At 51.7% G+C, this 16,735-nt stretch overlaps 1 protein-coding gene across 6 annotated transcripts in view; it reads left to right on the top strand.

Annotated features, from left to right (window-relative positions):
* HIPK2 (homeodomain interacting protein kinase 2) overlaps positions 1 to 16,735 on the top strand; it is a 246,202-nt gene that overhangs the window by 184,184 nt on the left and 45,283 nt on the right. For 5 of the 6 annotated variants that reach the window (XM_027770510.1, XM_027770509.1, XM_027770508.1 and 2 more), the window contains 7 exons: positions 1 to 117; positions 414 to 533; positions 2,537 to 2,623; positions 4,488 to 4,672; positions 8,661 to 8,823; positions 14,197 to 14,404; positions 15,262 to 15,383. In XM_027770510.1, coding sequence (XP_027626311.1) covers positions 1 to 117; positions 414 to 533; positions 2,537 to 2,623; positions 4,488 to 4,672; positions 8,661 to 8,823; positions 14,197 to 14,404; positions 15,262 to 15,383 — 1,002 coding nt within the window. The remainder of the gene's footprint in view (positions 118 to 413; positions 534 to 2,536; positions 2,624 to 4,487; positions 4,673 to 8,660; positions 8,824 to 14,196; positions 14,405 to 15,261; positions 15,384 to 16,735) is intronic. The other variant, XM_027770511.1, reaches the window with a different exon arrangement.

Here is a 16,735-nt window from a genome sequence, read left to right as displayed (position 1 = left end):
GAGATCATCCTCGGTTTACCGTTTTGTGAGGCGATCGACATGTGGTCCCTGGGCTGTGTGATTGCAGAGCTGTTCCTGGGGTGGCCATTATATCCAGGAGCGTCCGAGTATGACCAGGTGGGTCCAGATACCACAGGCGTCCCCAGCAAGGCCTCACTCTGCCCAGACAGCACCCAGGATGAGCGTGTCCTGTGTTTCACGGCACGCAGACAGGGTGACGGTGCGACCTTGTCTCCTGAGCCTTGCCTTCTTTCACCTTGTGTTTCGCTTTACTCTTTTCCCTTTTTCTTTTCTTTTTCCTTCTAGCTTTCCCTATAAAATTGCCGTTTTCATTTTCATCAGCCGTTAGAGCCATTAGTAGGCCACGTGGGCGATGACAGGAGCCCTGACCTCATTCTCGTCTTCTCTTGCAGATTCGGTACATCTCACAAACACAGGGTTTGCCAGCTGAATATTTATTAAGTGCAGGGACAAAGACAACTAGGTTTTTCAACCGTGACACAGACTCGCCGTATCCTTTGTGGAGGCTGAAGGTAGGAAAAGCATCCCCTCCATGCCTCGCCAGCAGCCCAGCCCTTGGGGACAAAGAACACGATCCCATTAGGGGGAGCTCGGACCCTGGCAGGTGGATCCTGGGTCTCACTGCCATTCAGTCAACAAAACAGTGTGTTGGGTTGGGGAGGGCTCATCAAGGCCTAGTGCAGCAGACTCAGTGTTCCAAAGTCCTCTCCCCCTCGGCCTGTTGCCGTCGGTGAAGCTCAAGTCCCAAGTTATGGCTAAATCCCCGGCATTTAGTCCCCAAAACCTCGGCGGCCGATTCGTGCTGGGAAGGACATGAACCACACCCTGTTCTTGGGAGCTCACAGTCCAGAGGGAGACAGAACCTCATGCTGCCAGCTGTAGCCCCCGTAATAAGTACGCAGCGCACCCTTATTCATGCGGGATGCGTTCTGAGGCCCCCAGTGGACTCCTGAAAGTGCAGAGAGCACCAGACCCCACATACACTGTGTGTTTTCCTATGTATACATACCTGCGGTAAAGTTTCTATTAGCATGGGAAAAGACGAACAACAGAATAGAGCGTTTATAACAATACACCTTAAACCTCATGTGAGTGTGGTCTCTACCAATCCCCCCCAATGTCTTACTGTACTGTACTTATTTTCGAACCACGGTTGACTGCAGGTAACTGAAACTGCAGGAAGAAAGCCTTGGGAGAGGAGTAGGGGGCATGTGGGAGCCTCAGAGGAGAGACAGTTGGCATGGCCTTGTGGCAGAGGGTCAGGAGCAGCTGAGCTGGGCCCTAAAGGAAGAGGAGTTTCCCCCAATAGAGAAGAAAGGGAGGGTTTTCTAGACCAAGGAAACTACCTGAGCAACGGGCAGGATGGGCCAGGGTGGGCCCGATGCGTCCGGCCGGCAGGTGGTGCAATGCGTCGCTGCACGCCATTGCTCCTGGGTGGTTCTGCTTTAAAGGAAACATATTTTGCTTTCACTTTGATCTGTGCCTAGTAATTTAATGTATTTTCTTGGGAAGGAGAAAATAGCAGAAGTCTGAAGTATGTTTTATGTTCTTTTTGTGTAGGTGGGTGGGTGGGTGGGTGGTTTTTTTTTGGATTGGAAGTACAGCCAAATTCTAATATGGTTTAGAGATAATGTGTGGCCCATAGTGGCAAAAGATTGAGAAGAGAGATTGGGAAGCTAAGCAAGCGCTGTCGGGCACCTGGGAGGGGGAGTGTCAAGGCAAGATCCAGCAAACCGTTCTCAGGTGGAGGAAGCAGGGCCAGGCCAGAGCAGGATTCCTCCTGTGTCTCTTCAGAGCCTCAGTCTCACGTGTCCAGGATTTGAACTGCCCACATGTGTTGTCCTGAGTCTAAGGATTCACTCATTCATCCAGTCCATGGATGAATCCAAAACACTGTACCTATTGGAAAAGCAGTAGGTCTCAAATCTATGCGGGAAGTGTGCGTCTGTGCCCCAGCCCCTGGAAGAGGGGCAGCACAGCACAGAGCCCACGGAGCCAGCGCCTCCAGCCGACCACCTGGTCTTGGCAGCTTCCTAAGCCTTTATTCCTATTTCCCACTCTGGAAAACGGGATAGCAACCGCTCTGCCTAACGTGGTCAAGTAAGGGACTGAACAAGTAAACGGGCTGTGGAACAGTGTCTCACACCTACGGAAGGTCTGGTGGCTGGCGTAGGTAAGGGTTAAAGAGAACACAATTTGAAAAGGTGTAGAAAGGACTTCCGAGTTCCCAGACAGGAATCTCACCTTATCGCCTAACCTTAGGGAAGGCTGTAGGGCAATCAGAGCTGTGGCGTTTCTACTCGTCTTTGGGTCCTCCGTATCTGATACAGAGCAGGCCCCCGGCAGGTGTCATGAGAACGGGGAGGACTTAGTGTGGATAAACAGGGACAGGACAAATCCAAGTCCTTTTTCTGATAGGCGGGAAAGAGCCCCTCAGCTAGAAGCAAGCACTCGAGGGTCTGAGTCATAGCGACAAACGGAAGTCACACCACTCAGCTTTCACCTCTCTTGACAGACGCCAGATGACCATGAGGCAGAGACGGGGATTAAGTCAAAAGAAGCACGGAAGTACATTTTTAACTGTTTAGATGACATGGCCCAGGTAAGCTCTGTGGGTGAGTATGCGACGCAAACCCTTTAAAAGCCCACAGGGAAAGGGACCAGCAGTTAGCACAATGGCTATGTCGCTGGATTCCCATGTAGTCAACCGCGGTTCGCGTCCCGGACCTGGTGGCTTAAAACTCAGGCCAGGCGCGTGTGCGTGCATGCCCAAGATCCTGAGAGGAGAATGGAGGAGAAGGGATTGTGGTGTGTCCATCCCCCCTGGGGGGTGATTTCTCGCTTTCTGTCTCTCTCTGTCTGTCTGGTGAGCACACACACCCTATGGCAAAAACCTCTCAAAAAAAAAAAAAAAAAAAAAAGCCCACAGGGAAATACAGGATACTGGTTAGAAATGCACGTCACCCTCCTGGGATGATTGACCTTAAACAATTATACACCAGCCATAGAAAGAGTATCGTCTGGTTCGTGGAACATTTTTTAAACCTTACACCGGCTCCTTATAGCTTCCACTCATTGGCTCCCCTTCGCAAACAGTATTGGCCGACCTGACTGCTGTTTTCACCAGAATTCCAGCCCACTGGCATAGTCCGGCCCAGTGCCCATAATTCAGTGTGTTTCCTGGGGCTGCCATAATAGGACGTAGGGAGCTGGGTGACTTACCACCACAGACATCTACCACGTCACAGTCCTGGAGGCTAGACGTCGGAAATCAAGGTGTCACGGGGCCAGGTTCCCTCTGAATGCCCCAGGGAACGCGCCCACAGCTCTCTCCCAGCTCTGGTAGCTCCCGGCCATCCTCAGCTTCCTGTGACTTGTAGCTGTGTCACGCTGACCTCTGCCCCCTCATCACCTGGCCTTCACCCTATGTCTCCTCTGTCTCTGTCTCTCTGTCCCATGTCCCTTGCCTTGCTCTTACAAAGATACTAGTCTTGGGATTTCGGGCCCACCCTAACCCACTATGACCTCCTCCTGACACTCGCAGTTTAGTGGCAGGGACCACGAACTCTCACCTCTATGCCCCAGAGAAAATTCCAGAGCTTTCCAACTATTTTTAGTGTGCACACTAATCTAAGTGAGTTTTGTGTTAAAGCAGAGAGAAATAAAGCCATAGATCAATAAGCACTTAGCACACCTCTTACTGTAGAAGAGTGTAACCCAGTCATGGTTCCGAGTGAAGTGCACGCGTCAGGTGGTTAATAGCGTAGATTGTCTGAGAAGGCCAAAGCTGGTTTCCAGAGCATGGCTTCGTGCTATGGAGAGCACCACAGAACAAGCCTCTTAAAGGCCACCTTGGAACAGAGACGTCCTGTGTTCAACTCCCTGCTGGCCCCGGGCAGAGGCGACCCCAGTGATCAGAGGGACTGACATGATCCCGGCCTCACTCGGGAGCCAAAAGGGGGGTGCTCCATGGTAGATGGGAGAGAGGGTACCTGGGCCCTTCCATTTCCCCAAAAGGTTAAATAAATGAAGCTTTTTTGCTTTGCCTTTTTTTTTTTTTTTCCTAATGGAGGTAAGACACGAGTGGCATCAAATCCACCGCCGCAGCCTGCCTTAGGCGTGCGGCTCAGGAGTGTGTTTTGCGATCAGTCTCCTGAACTCTTGGACTTGCGGTTATTTTTAATGAGGTGTGACCCGAGCTGCATTTCCACGTAGCTGACTGCAGCAGGAGCAGTCCACGTCCTGTCATTCAGAGGGGTTTGCAGGTCCTGGCCGCAGCCCTCTCCCTTACCAGTGCCTGAGCGCTCCTGCAGGGAGAGGAGCCACAGCCTAGGGGCAGTCAAGGCAGGACAGGACCCCCTGGGGATGGGGAACGGCAGCTCGGGAGGTCCAGAAGACGTTGCAGGGCAGGGAGTCGGGCAGCACGGCCCGCCAGGTCCTTGGTAACCTGTCCTCCTTGTCTCCAGGTGAACATGACCACAGATCTGGAAGGCAGCGACCTCCTAGTGGAGAAGGCAGACCGGCGCGAGTTCATCGACCTGTTGAAGAAGATGCTGACCATAGATGCCGATAAGAGAATCACCCCGATCGAAACCCTGAACCATCCCTTCGTCACCATGACACACTTACTCGATTTCCCCCACAGTACACAGTAGGTATCCGGCTCGATGCTTCATGCGGGTGGGCAGGTGTTTCCTTTATATCGCAGGCTCTTCATTCGTACCTGCCTGTCGCAGCTACTTGTCATTAGAGCTAGAAGCAGCTGCTGATGCAGAGCATAAGCAAATGAGACTGCACTCCAGTAAATTGCTAGCAAAGACGAGAGGTGGCTGGATTGGGGCACGGGAGAGCGTGGGGTAGGCGAGCCAGAATCTGGCTCTCTGAGCATGACGGGGTGCCCAGAACGGCAGTGCCTATAGAGCCAAACCAGCGTCGGCACCGCAGGCTGCAATGGGCCATCCTGGAGGAGCCAGGACCTGATTGGTCCATTCTAGGTCAGAGCCAGGGCTACACTGTGCCGGGGACAGTGTGAACAAGGCAGGCGGGGCCCTGCCCACTGCGTGTACGCTCCAGGAGAAACAAAGGCATGAAGGAGCGAGGCCCAAACCGTGGGCTGTCAGCAGCAAGGGCGCAGGGTCCAGGAGCATGCCACTAGGCAGCCTCGCGTGGGGCAGGCCAGGGAAGCCCTCGGGGAAGTGACGCAGGGACAGGAGAGAGGATGGCGCGAGCAGGCAGGATGCTGCCCGAGTGGGGGCTCCACTAAGACCAGGCATGAGCACCAACCTGAGGGTACAATGGGAGGTGAGAGGGCCACAGACCAGCGGGGCAAGCCTCCCTTGTAAGGGACGTGGGTCTTTCTGCAAAGAGTGATGGACAGTCATTGACAGGTTCCGAAGTAGGGGGTGACTGGGTAGATCTATGTCCAACAAAGATCTATCTGATCGGCATGAATGACTCAGAAGAGTGGTGGATTCGTGACAGCCCCTTCAGTGGGAGGAGTGGAAACCAGTTTCACAAGGAGAACGATCAAGGGAGAAGTAAACGCACCACAGGACCGGCCAGGCGGCCTGGTGTTGAAGGCGGCTAGAGCTCACACGCCCAACTGGTCTGAGTCCTGGATCTGGCAGCCTGAAAACACGCTGGACACGTGTGCATATATGCCCAAAATCTCTAGAGGAGAGTGGAGGAGAAAAGATTGTGGCACAGTCATCCTTGCTGAGGGACGATTTCTTACTTTCCCTCTTTCTCTCTCCCTCTCTGTCTCTCACGGGTGAGCGCACACGCCCTATGGCAAATTAACAAAAAGGAAGACAGAAATGCTGACTTCCCAGGAAGTGAGGTTGTGAAAGGGGGCAGGGTCTGAGAAGGATGAAGACATACAGGGCTCCTGCAAGATCAGTCTTTTTTGATGTTGTTTTTTATTTTTTGTTTTTGTTTTTGCTAGAAAGTGCATGAGCTTATTGGAGAGAAAGGAAGAGGAAGGGGCACTCATTATAGGGAATGGCCACACCACAGTCCCTTCTTGTCTGTCTCTCCCTTTTGGCAGGACTTTGGGCCCGTGCTCTCACCCAGTGTATTTCTCAAGCCACTGGGTCAGGACTCAGACCATGCAGCCGACCGGGTGGGATCTGGCTGCTTTAATCCCCAAGCCACAGAGCCAGCCCAGTCTGTCCTCTTATATCGGGGTAATGGTGCTGCAGGACAATAGAGAACAGGTGGGCAGGAGACTCAGGGGAGGCATGCTCTCTAGTAAGCTTCTCTGACCCTCTCATGGTATCAGTGAGGGTCACCCCATAGTGCTCGGGGTTTGCCTGAGGGCCCTAGGACCCTGCCCATCTCTGGGTTCTGTAAGGACCATCAGTGGAATGTGTTTCTGACTTGGTCACCTGGAGACCATGGCCATCAACGGCAAAAGCAGAACTGACCATAGGACCCAGGAGGACCTGATGGTTCCAAACTTGAAATGGGCCTGAGAAGGAAAGCAGGCCTTGGAGCACCCGAGCCTGACCTGAGAGTAGGCCTAATCCTGAAAGGCCCATAGAACTTGCTGGGGAGCCCTGGGCAAGAACAAACCTCCAGGCCCAGCTCGCTGTAGACCCGTGTCCCACAGCTGCCCCAACAGCTGGATTACTAGGCAAGGAGACTCCACTCATTTTTCCACCCCAGGATCCTAGTGCAAAAATTTTCTTTTCCTCTTTTATTTATTTTTAATTTTATTTCATATATATACATTTTTTTTTTTTTTTAATTTGCTATACGGCACTCTCCAGGGAGAGAAAGAGAGAAAAGCCAGTCTTCTGGCCCAAGCACAGTGGTGCAAGGGGTAGGGTGCTGCTGTCCTAGGCTATAGCCACATGGAGGCCCAGATTTGGGTCCTGGACAACCTGGAACAGGCCAGGTGTAGACGTGCACACCTTTAACCCTTGCTCACTGGGAGGCTGGGGCAGAGAACCCCAAGGGCAAGACCCTGTCAGAAAATACCTGTCTCTCTCTCTCTCCCCCTCCCTCCTCACTTCCTCTTCTGCTCTGTCACTTAAAAAGAAAAAAATGAAAAACCTTATAAACTAACCCAAAGTGAAAGTCTGTGCCTCTTCCCCAAACTCAAAACTCAAAGCATTTCAGCTAGAACATTCTGAAGGAGTCTTAAAACTGTGTGTTGGATTATCACAAACCTACCAAATGTTTTAAATCCACCAAAAACGAAACACAATGCATGGTCTCGTGATACCGGCCTTAGGTAAGCGCGTGGCCATGTACGTGGTACTCCATAGGAGCTCAAAACACACCGGCCTCACCCGTGGCAGTGGAGTGGTGTGTCAGCTGGCGTTTGCTGTAAACGTGTTCTTGTCTCTGCGCGGCTGCCAGTCAGGCAATACCGTGTGCGCAGTATCTGGCCGGTGCACGCAGTCACTGACTTGGAAGGAGGTCAGATGCTGCTGTCATGTCTAAGTCCACTGTCTGAAACTTGGAAAAGACGTTTGGGGACAGCCCGCGCACTCCCCAGATCCACACCTCTAGGTGGCCGACGTGGTAGACGTCTGTCCGTCTTACGGTAGTAGAGAACTGTCCTTTGTATTAAGTTACTACATGATTTCTCATCCGAGTGGACATTTTAAAGTCACAGAGTAAGTGGGATCTTATTATCCCGACTACCGGCATTTGAGAAAAAGTTACTTTTAGAAGACACCGACAGGAATGAGCAGTAACGCCTGGATTCCGAGGACGCCCCGGGAATGAGCGGGCGAGGCTGCGGGCTTCCCTGTCCTCCACGCTGCTGTCAGCACCTGTCAGCTTCACTTTCGTCCGTAGGGTTTTTGCTTTGATTCACAAATACAATGACGGGGGAAAGAGGGAGCGAGTTCTATTTTATGTAACTAGACAAAAGTCAGAAAACAAAGCTGGAGGACAACAGGAGAGGCGGATGTGAAGACGCCTGTGGTCCTCGGCCAGTTGCCTCTTCCCCCTTCACAAGCTTCAGCCTGGCCTGTGAAATGGGATGAGAATCCCATTCCCATACTGCGGATGTTGCAGGACTGGGTGAGAAGTGGCAAGCACCTACCTGCTCTCGGTAAATGTCACCACTCTGATTAATTATCAGAATCAGTATTGTTTTCATTACTCACGTCATTCCTGTGGGGAGACACGGCAGTACCTCCCACTGTCATGAATGCTGGGTTGAAAAGTTCCTTGGCCGGCCCCTAGATGGTGCTAGTGACCCAGGGTAGGGACAAGGTGAGCCCACGGCCTGGTCCTGAGCCGGTTAATGTTCCCAGCCAGAAAGCTCATGTGCTCCTTTATGGGCCAAGAAGCCACACTGCAGGTTGAGGATCAGTGCCGGTGGGGTGTGGTGGCTGGGTGTGGTGAAGAAAATGCAGAGAGCCCCCTGGTCTGTGCAGTGTCGAGCCTTTACCGTCAGCATGAGGAGAGAGGGAGGCGAGGGGGGATCACCTTGATTATGTTACTGTTGTAAACGCACAGACAGGAAGTCCAGGAGGTCTACACCTCAGCGTGGCCTCCCGGGTCACCTAGTTTACTAGCTTAACCTCTCTCTTTTGCTCTCTCCATTTCCTCCCCTTCACCCCCACATCACCCCTCACCCTTCTCCTGTGTCTCTGTGCCCCTGCCTTTCACATGGACAGCGTCAAATCGTGTTTCCAAAACATGGAAATTTGCAAGCGTCGGGTGAACATGTACGACACCGTGAACCAGAGCAAAACCCCTTTCATCACACACGTGGCCCCCAGCACGTCTACAAACCTGACCATGACCTTTAACAACCAGCTGACCACTGTCCATAACCAGGTGAGTGGGGAGCAGAGGGGCTAGGCGGGCGGGGGCCCTAGGCGAGCACCAGGACTTGTGCTTTCCCGCCAACCTGGCCTCTGTGCAAAAGGGCTTTGGCTTGCAGTTATTTCCTCGGCAAGACCCAGGAGCTCTGTGCTTGCCTCCTGGCCCCAGTGGAAGGTCCCAGGGGAACTCAGAAGGGGAGTTCTTTCTCAGATGGTGCCTCTTTCCACTTTCCTCTGTCCCACTGTGGGAACAGAGTGAAGGGAATGCACCTACCGGGCACAGCGCTCCAGAACTGGGAGGGACTCAGGCCCTGAGCCAGGTCAGGCCCCACCCCTGTCTCCACACCACCTGGTCTGCAAGGTCTCCTTTCAGGATAGATAAAAACCTACCCTTCCTCCAAGTCATGGGGAAAGCCAGTTCATCTCTGTCCCCAAAATCCCACCGGCTGGAATTAAAAGGGACCAGGAAACCAAGGTTTTCTTGCTATAGATTTGCAGCCTTTTGCAGAAAATTGCCAGACCCAGGGTTTCAAGCTCCTGCTTGAAACGTGGGTAATACCCAGGAGATAGTTCCTGAACGAACAGTCTCCCAGCCCTCGCTCTGACTGCCTGCAGTGTCTGAAGAGACTTGTACTTTCATTCCTATTTCCCCCTAAAGAAATGCCCCTAAATATTTCAGCCTTACTATCAAGGTGGCATGGTGGTGAAGGTGCCAGACTCCCACATGGCCGAGTGCTTCGAGTCCCGGACCTGCCAGCTTGCTTTCTCACTCTTCTTCACTCTCTCTTTGGTCAAATTAAATAATAGTAATTATATATGGATCTGTGACATCCTCTGCACTCCAGAGGGTGGGAATACATCCACTCGAAACCTGAAGTGTGAATACCTGCTCTTGGCTACTCACAGTGTCGGCCACGCCCCTCCCACCCTGCTTTCCTGGGTCAACCTGTAGTGGCCTGAGGGTGTAAGGCTGTGCTTTACTCCCAGCCTGTCATCTCTCTCCCTCCGCCCAGGCTCTGGGAGAGGCTGTCTGGAGGCTGCCGCCCCCTGGGGGCCATTAGTGTTCCTGAACCACCCCTTGTGGTGAAGCGCCAATGCGCCCTGATGCTGCATTCAGAGAAACAGACACGTCCACCCACTCTAAGGCCGAGGCAGCCTCAGCCAGACATGTGGGCTCTGGACAAACACCATCACGGTTTGTTTGTCACCTCCTTGAAGAGTTTTCCTCATGAGACACCTGATCTTAACTCCCCACCCGTAAGCTGCCTTTCCCATCTGCCATCTGCCCACCACCGCCCCCCCTCGCCAGTAGCAAAGGCCTCTAAGAGACAGCAGAGGGAGGGTGCGCCACATCGGGTTCCACAGGGCTCCCCACAGACAGCCCTTCCCAGGAATGTCTCTCCACTAGGCTGGACCCTACCTGGGGAGGCCACATCCATCTTACCTGGGATCTAAAGCCAACATGTCTATCCCACAGATTCTACCAGACTAAAAGGGCTTCTCAGAACGGCAGTAGGAACACCCCATTTCTCAGCAGCACTGAGACCATCCAGATCTGGCTCAGGGCCGGGGTCATGGGGAAGTGGCTGGTAACTTAGTACTGTGCTTGGGTGAGACCAGGTGAGGGGAAATGACACCCAACAAAAGCCAGGGTCTGAGAGCAGGATCTCTGGTCTCTTGCATTGAATCCTACTGTGCCCTATTTTGGAATAAACCAGGAAAAAAAATTATTCAGGATACACCCAGCCTTAAGTATTTGCATGTGTTTCCTGTTACTAACTAGCAACACTCATAGCTAGCATGCATTGTGTGCTAGACTCCTCAAAACACGTTATAACTCTTCATCCTCCAAGCAGCTTGGTGAGATAGGTATCATTGTTCTTACTACTTATTCCCATTTTAGAGGATGAGACTAAGCACAGAGCAACCGGTTCTCTTACCCTGGGCCACCTCGTATGTCATGGAAGACGGACTTGGACTTTGGGCATAGAAATCTGGCTTCAGAGTCTGGATCCACATATACACAACACCAGTTTTGGAGAGACTTAGACACTCCAGATGGTGTCCGCCCTTTTAATCCAGCAAGACTTCCTTTGTTTATTGGTATTCTGGTAGCTCGCTTCCCACAGGAGCTCCTTGGACTGGTTTGCCCCATGGAGATATTTAGAAGTAATAAAATACATCCATGGTTTGATGTGAGAAGTAAAAGGACGTTCAACTACTTAAATAGTTCCTTGCCAGTTTAACATACATGCAGTAGACTAGCTAAAAGGCCTTTTCCCAAATGGTCCCTAGTCTGTAATGCTTTATGTCTCAGGAAACACAGGTCAAGAATCCATAACCCTGGGACCAGCAGTTAGCGTAATGGCTATGGTGCTGGACTCCCATGGAGTCGACCGCGGTTCGAGTCCCAGACCCAGTGGCTTAAAATCACACCAGATGGGTGTGCATGCGTGTCCAAGATCCCAAGAGGAGAATGGAAGAGAAGGGATTGCGGCATGGCGCTCCCCCCCGGGGGATGATTTCTTGCTTTCTGTCTCTCTGTCTCTCTCTGTCTTTCTGGCGAGCGCATGTGCCCTATAGCAAAAAACCTCTCAAAAAAAAAAAAATCCATAACCCTTTATATCTCAAGGAGCTACTTCCTCTGCTTCCTAAAACTTTCTATGTTGGCCAGTTAACAACGTACTGAGTACGGAGTGCTCTCTTGGGTGTTCCTTGCTCAATCCTGTGGGTCAGCCACCTCTCCGGCATCTCCATGGTGTCCTAGTATTTGAACCTAGCCTTCTACCAGGACTTTCAATTCGGGTTTATGGATCAAGTTCAAACCCTTTCCTCCAGGATGTCATACCACTTAAACATCTACTACCATTGCTTCCAGGAGTCGTTTCTTTTATGTTTGGAAAACCTGTGCTACCAATACGCTTGCTTTTCACTACTGTTTCTAGTCATCGGCTGGAGTGGCTTTTACCAGTTCTGTGCACCTCTCCAGGGGGTGGTAGCCAGTCCTTTCTAAGAACCGCGGGGTGGAGAGAGAAGTGGAAACCTCTGACACCTTCGTATGTGCTTCTTCAGCTGACCCTTACGCAAGATTAGAAGCTGGGGAAACCATCTGCACACACAGAGACAGGGCCCTGCCGGACACAGCTCATTTGTCCTTGAAGCTACAAAGAGCTGCGAGAGTCAGGGTCTCGAGGAACTCATGGCCATAAGCAGAAGCGCAAGTCAGAATACAGAATAGCACACACTGAGGACCAGGCAGAACAGACTGGTTTTGTGACAGTGCTGAGAGGAAGGAACGACACTGCAGAATGGTGTAAACCACCACTCGGGGCCAGCTCCCCTCCGAGGAGGTCCGATAGCACCAGCTATGCCCGCGCTGAGCTGAGGACGCCTTGGGCTGAAGGACTGTGCTCATGGTGTGCCTGAGAACATGGGCAGGCAAGTCTGCCGGTGCCCAGAGCGCGGGGCGCACAGACAGACAGACATGGGGAAGGCTGGCCACCTGGGAAGGAGTGCCAGACCAAGGCATGTACACCGGGTCCTTCGCCGTGGGGGATGCTTGAGTGGGAGTGCCGATGTGCGCCAAGGAGGCTTTTAGAATCATTGTAGCCTCCGTGCCCAAGAAGAGCTGCAAGGGAAGGACTGGAGGCCAGGGCTCCATTAGTCAGGGCCCCTGGGTTCCAGGGCCCCTGGGAGGACAGAGCACAGGAGCAGTGACCAACCAGAGGTATAGGGTGACCCCAGGCTTGGGGGTGTAGAGGCTGTGGGTGCAGGGCCCCAGATAGGGAAAACCATGGGCAAGGGTCCAAGGAGGGCCTGGACCTCAGCGTGTGCCAAGGCAGGCAGTGGGCAGTGTGTGCAAGGAATACGTGGCGGTATAGGGAGAGGGAGGACTCAAGTCATGCCTCAGTGGCAGCCCCGTGCACAGATGCCACCCCCCTGCCGTGTTCCCAGCCACACGACCTGGAAGCAGACCACATGAGGATGCAAAAATACACACACATCAAAATAGGTATCTTCAAACATGTCTGCCCCGTGACCAAGTAGGGTGCATTATTTAGTGATTATTTTCAAGCCAGTTAATTGGCTTTACACCAAAATTCAGCACAAAATCTTCATGCACGTGAGACCTTGTCTTTCTAATCACATTTGATACATACTCATACTGTAATTGAAACCCCATGTGTATGTGCCCAGGGTACCCCTGTGGCTCTTTTCCTTATTCCCTAGTCCTTGTACCCCTAGAGGCAAAAACTCTTGTAGATGGTGTTGTATTTGAAGCCAATGATAACCCCCACCTATCTTGCTAAAGAGTCCGCATGAAGGAGGCTGAGATGGGGAGATGCAGAATTCTAATTTAGAATTTAGATTCCTTCTGCAACCTCTTGAGAATTCAATTTCAAGTGGTATCTCTCCAAAAAGAAAGAGAACATTGCTTCCGCTGCCCACACTTGTCCAGCCCACCTCTGTTTGCATTCTCTGGACTCACAGCCTCCTGCCTCTCTGCCTCCAAGCCTTGGTAATAACAGAACACCAGCCTAGGTGCACAAACTCAGACAGGAAGCCCTTGCCCCAGCAGGCCCGTCTTCCCCTCTGTGTATTCCTACTGCCCATCTCTGCGGTAACAGGACTCTGCAACCATCCGGGACCGCCAGGAACAGTACTGCCCTCAGGCCTCTCTGCACAGGAGTCTCAGAATCCTCAACTCAAGCCTGGCCTTCTGGGTTGTCCGGTGTATTTGTCAAAGCAGAAGGGCAGAGCATCTTTTTTTAGTTTGTCTGCTTTTGTAATTTGCTGTAAGGCCTGTGCTCACCAGAGATAGAGGAGGGGAAGTGAGAAAACACTCTCCAGGGGGATGACCATGCCACAGTCCCTTCTCCTCCATTCTCCTTTGGGATTCTGAGCACATGCACACGCACACACATACACACACACACACACACGTGTGCGTGCACCTGGTGTGTTTTTTAAGCCACTAGGTCCGGAACTTGAACCGTGCAGTTGGCCATGTGGGATCTAGCTGCCATAACCACCACACCGCCTGGTGGCCCGGGGTAGAACAGCTCATCGAACCATGTTTTAGCCTAATTTTCCACCCCGTAGTTAGGCGGATGGTGTGCAGCGTCCGTCTGTGCTCTTGTCCAGGTCCCAGACAGCACGGCAGGCCTGGCTGTGCACTGCAGGGGTGGTTCCGTGTGCCCTGACTCCACTGCTTGTTTCCCTGAGACCGTCAGCTGGACTTCCACTCCTCTGTTTTCACTCCTGGCTTCCGTTCGTTTGTCCTTCTTTGAGTTTATCTGATTTAGATTCGTTGTCTCCCAACCTACCACCTCCCTCATTTTTTATTTTTGTTTATTTTTTGTTTAATCCCTCGTCATTCCTTTAGGCTCCCACCTCCTCCAGTGCCACTATTTCCTTAGCCAATCCCGAGGTCTCCATACTAAACTACCAATCTGCACTCTGCCAGCCCTCCGCGGCATCCATGGCCGCAGTGGCCCAGCGGAGCATGCCCCTGCAGACGGGGACAGCCCAGATCTGCGCCCGGCCCGACCCCTTCCAGCAAGCCCTCATCGTGTGTCCCCCCGGCTTCCAAGGTAAGGATGAACAGACACAGCCTCGTCCTGCTCGGTGCGTGGTGCAAAGCCCCCTGCCCCCGTCCAGTGAGAGCACTAGTACCACGGAGCCAGCCAGCAACAACAGCAGGAGCTTTGGCCCCAAGGGGGTTTGTTATTCTCGCCACCTGCCAGGATGGAGGCCCTGGCCAGCTGTCTGTCAATAAGCACGTTGTCTGTGCGGCCATTGTCATGCTGATGTCAGCTCCTGCTTTTCCTCACATGAAGCGTCCTCTGTGTGGGCTGTCTATAGAAAGCTGCCATCGCTGCCAGCCGAGCAGGCCCAGTTCTCAGGAGAATATAAATCTGCCTGAAAAGTACCTGCGAGGCCCCTCCCCAACATGATTCTTCAGCCCTGAATCTGCTCTTCTCTGTAGCATCTACAAAGCTGGAGTTGGCTGTGTACTTTATAACAGACACAGAGAGCTCAAGAATGTAGGCTGGCAAGCCCCGTGGTGTAGGCAGGCGTGGGCATGCGCGATCTCCGTCAGTAATTCCAGATGGACTCATTTATGCTCCTCACGGAACCCCTTGTTTGACATGCACGGACATCTTGATGTTCAGAAGCCCTGTTCTGTTGTAACTGGTCAGCGGGCCAGTTCCTATTGGCCCTACAGACTTTAACTTAATCTTCTAGCCTTTGAACACATTCACTTGAAGGCTTGGGGGCTTTATTGTTTTGGGTTTTGAATGGAAGTTAGAAACTAAAGGGGAAATTTCCCAAACACCCAGTGAATGGTGCACCTGAGAGGTGAAAGATGACACCGCTGCTGGGAAATCTGCCCACCTGCTGCTTCCAGGCCCTCCACTAACCCCTCTCTCCCTCACCTCCTGAATAGGTTTGCAGGCCTCTCCCTCTAAGCATGCTGGCTACTCAGTGCGAATGGAAAATGCGGTTCCCATTGTCACTCAAGCCCCAGGAGCTCAGCCTCTCCAGATCCAGCCGGGCCTGCTTGCCCAGGTAATCCTCTCTCTTTATTAATCCTGGCCTCACCATTATCCATGTTAATGTTCACGAAGGAGGTGCATCTCCACCAGCTCCCTCCCTGGTAATGGGTTAGTTGCTTCTAGTCACTGGAATGTATCTGTAATATTCTAAATGATTCCCAAGTGAATTACCTTCCTACCTGTTTACAATTCCAAGAAGAAATTTAGATATGAGGAGAGTCTGGGGAAATTAGTGTTGTTGTCTCCTTGTAAGGCAGGATCCAATACTGAGGGAGACCTAGATTTTACTCCTAACTCCACCAGTTACTGTCAGTGACCGAGGGCAAGTCTTAAAGTTAACACCTCTTAGCCCCAGATGTCTTTCCTGTGTCTTTTGATCTTGTAGAGCCAAAAGAGTTTGGAAATTACCCCTCATTTTATCATTAAGAAAACCAGGCTAGGGACCAGCAGATGGAGTAATGGTTACATCGCTGAACTCGCAGGTAGTCGACCACCATTCGAGCCCCAGGCCCCGAGGTTTGAAACTCATGCCAGGCACATATGTGTGCATGCCCAAAATCCTGAGCGGAGATTGGAAGAGAAGGGATTGCATCGTGGTCATTCCCCCTAGGGGATGAGTTCTCACTTTCTGTCCATCTCTGTCTCTCCAGCTAGTGCATGCACACAACAGCAAAAATCTCTCTAAAAGAAAACCAGGGTAATGGAAGCTGTGAACTAGAAGCCCACTTTACCTATCCACGTAGGTTCTCTAATGGTAGAATGAGATCACAGGGATAAAAAATGTGTAAGATGTTATGTAAATTTAAGGTAAAGGTAGTGATGCAATGATAAAGTGACATTAGTCAAGCCTTAATGACACTGATAACGAACATATCATCATTATGCCAGGTACTCCACAGTTAACTAATCTAATCCCCGCAACAGTGCATGCAGTAAGATATTTGTCTCCATTTGACAAACGAGGAAATGAAGCACTGTAACTTGCTTGAAGTCACTCTACAAGTAGGTGATAGAAACAGGACACAAACCCCAACTCTCAGACACCAGCGTCTGTATTTTAATACCTATGCTCTGCTCTACTGCCATATAATCGTTTCTCCTGCGACGTGTCAAGGACAGCTTAACTTATTGATATGTGTTAATTTAGAAGCACCTTTACTTTTAAGGTAAGTTCTCCAAGGCTTTTCCCAGCATGACCCCCTCCCCAGACACTTTATTTATGATGTCTTGTTGAACAGAAGTTTTTTTCTATTTACTAGCAAGGTAACCAAATTGCACAGGTCTGTTCTAGGCCTATTCTTTGGTCTCTATAATTTCCTCTTGCCTTACCATTTATAACTTTAATATTTGTCTTGGTAATTGGTA

Source organism: Tupaia chinensis, unplaced genomic scaffold (assembly GCF_000334495.1).
Source record: "Tupaia chinensis unplaced genomic scaffold, TupChi_1.0 Scaffold000140_1, whole genome shotgun sequence".
Taxonomy (NCBI): domain Eukaryota; kingdom Metazoa; phylum Chordata; class Mammalia; order Scandentia; family Tupaiidae; genus Tupaia; species Tupaia belangeri.
The sequence above is the reverse complement of the archived record's forward strand: the minus strand, read 5'-3'. Positions and strand labels throughout refer to the sequence as shown.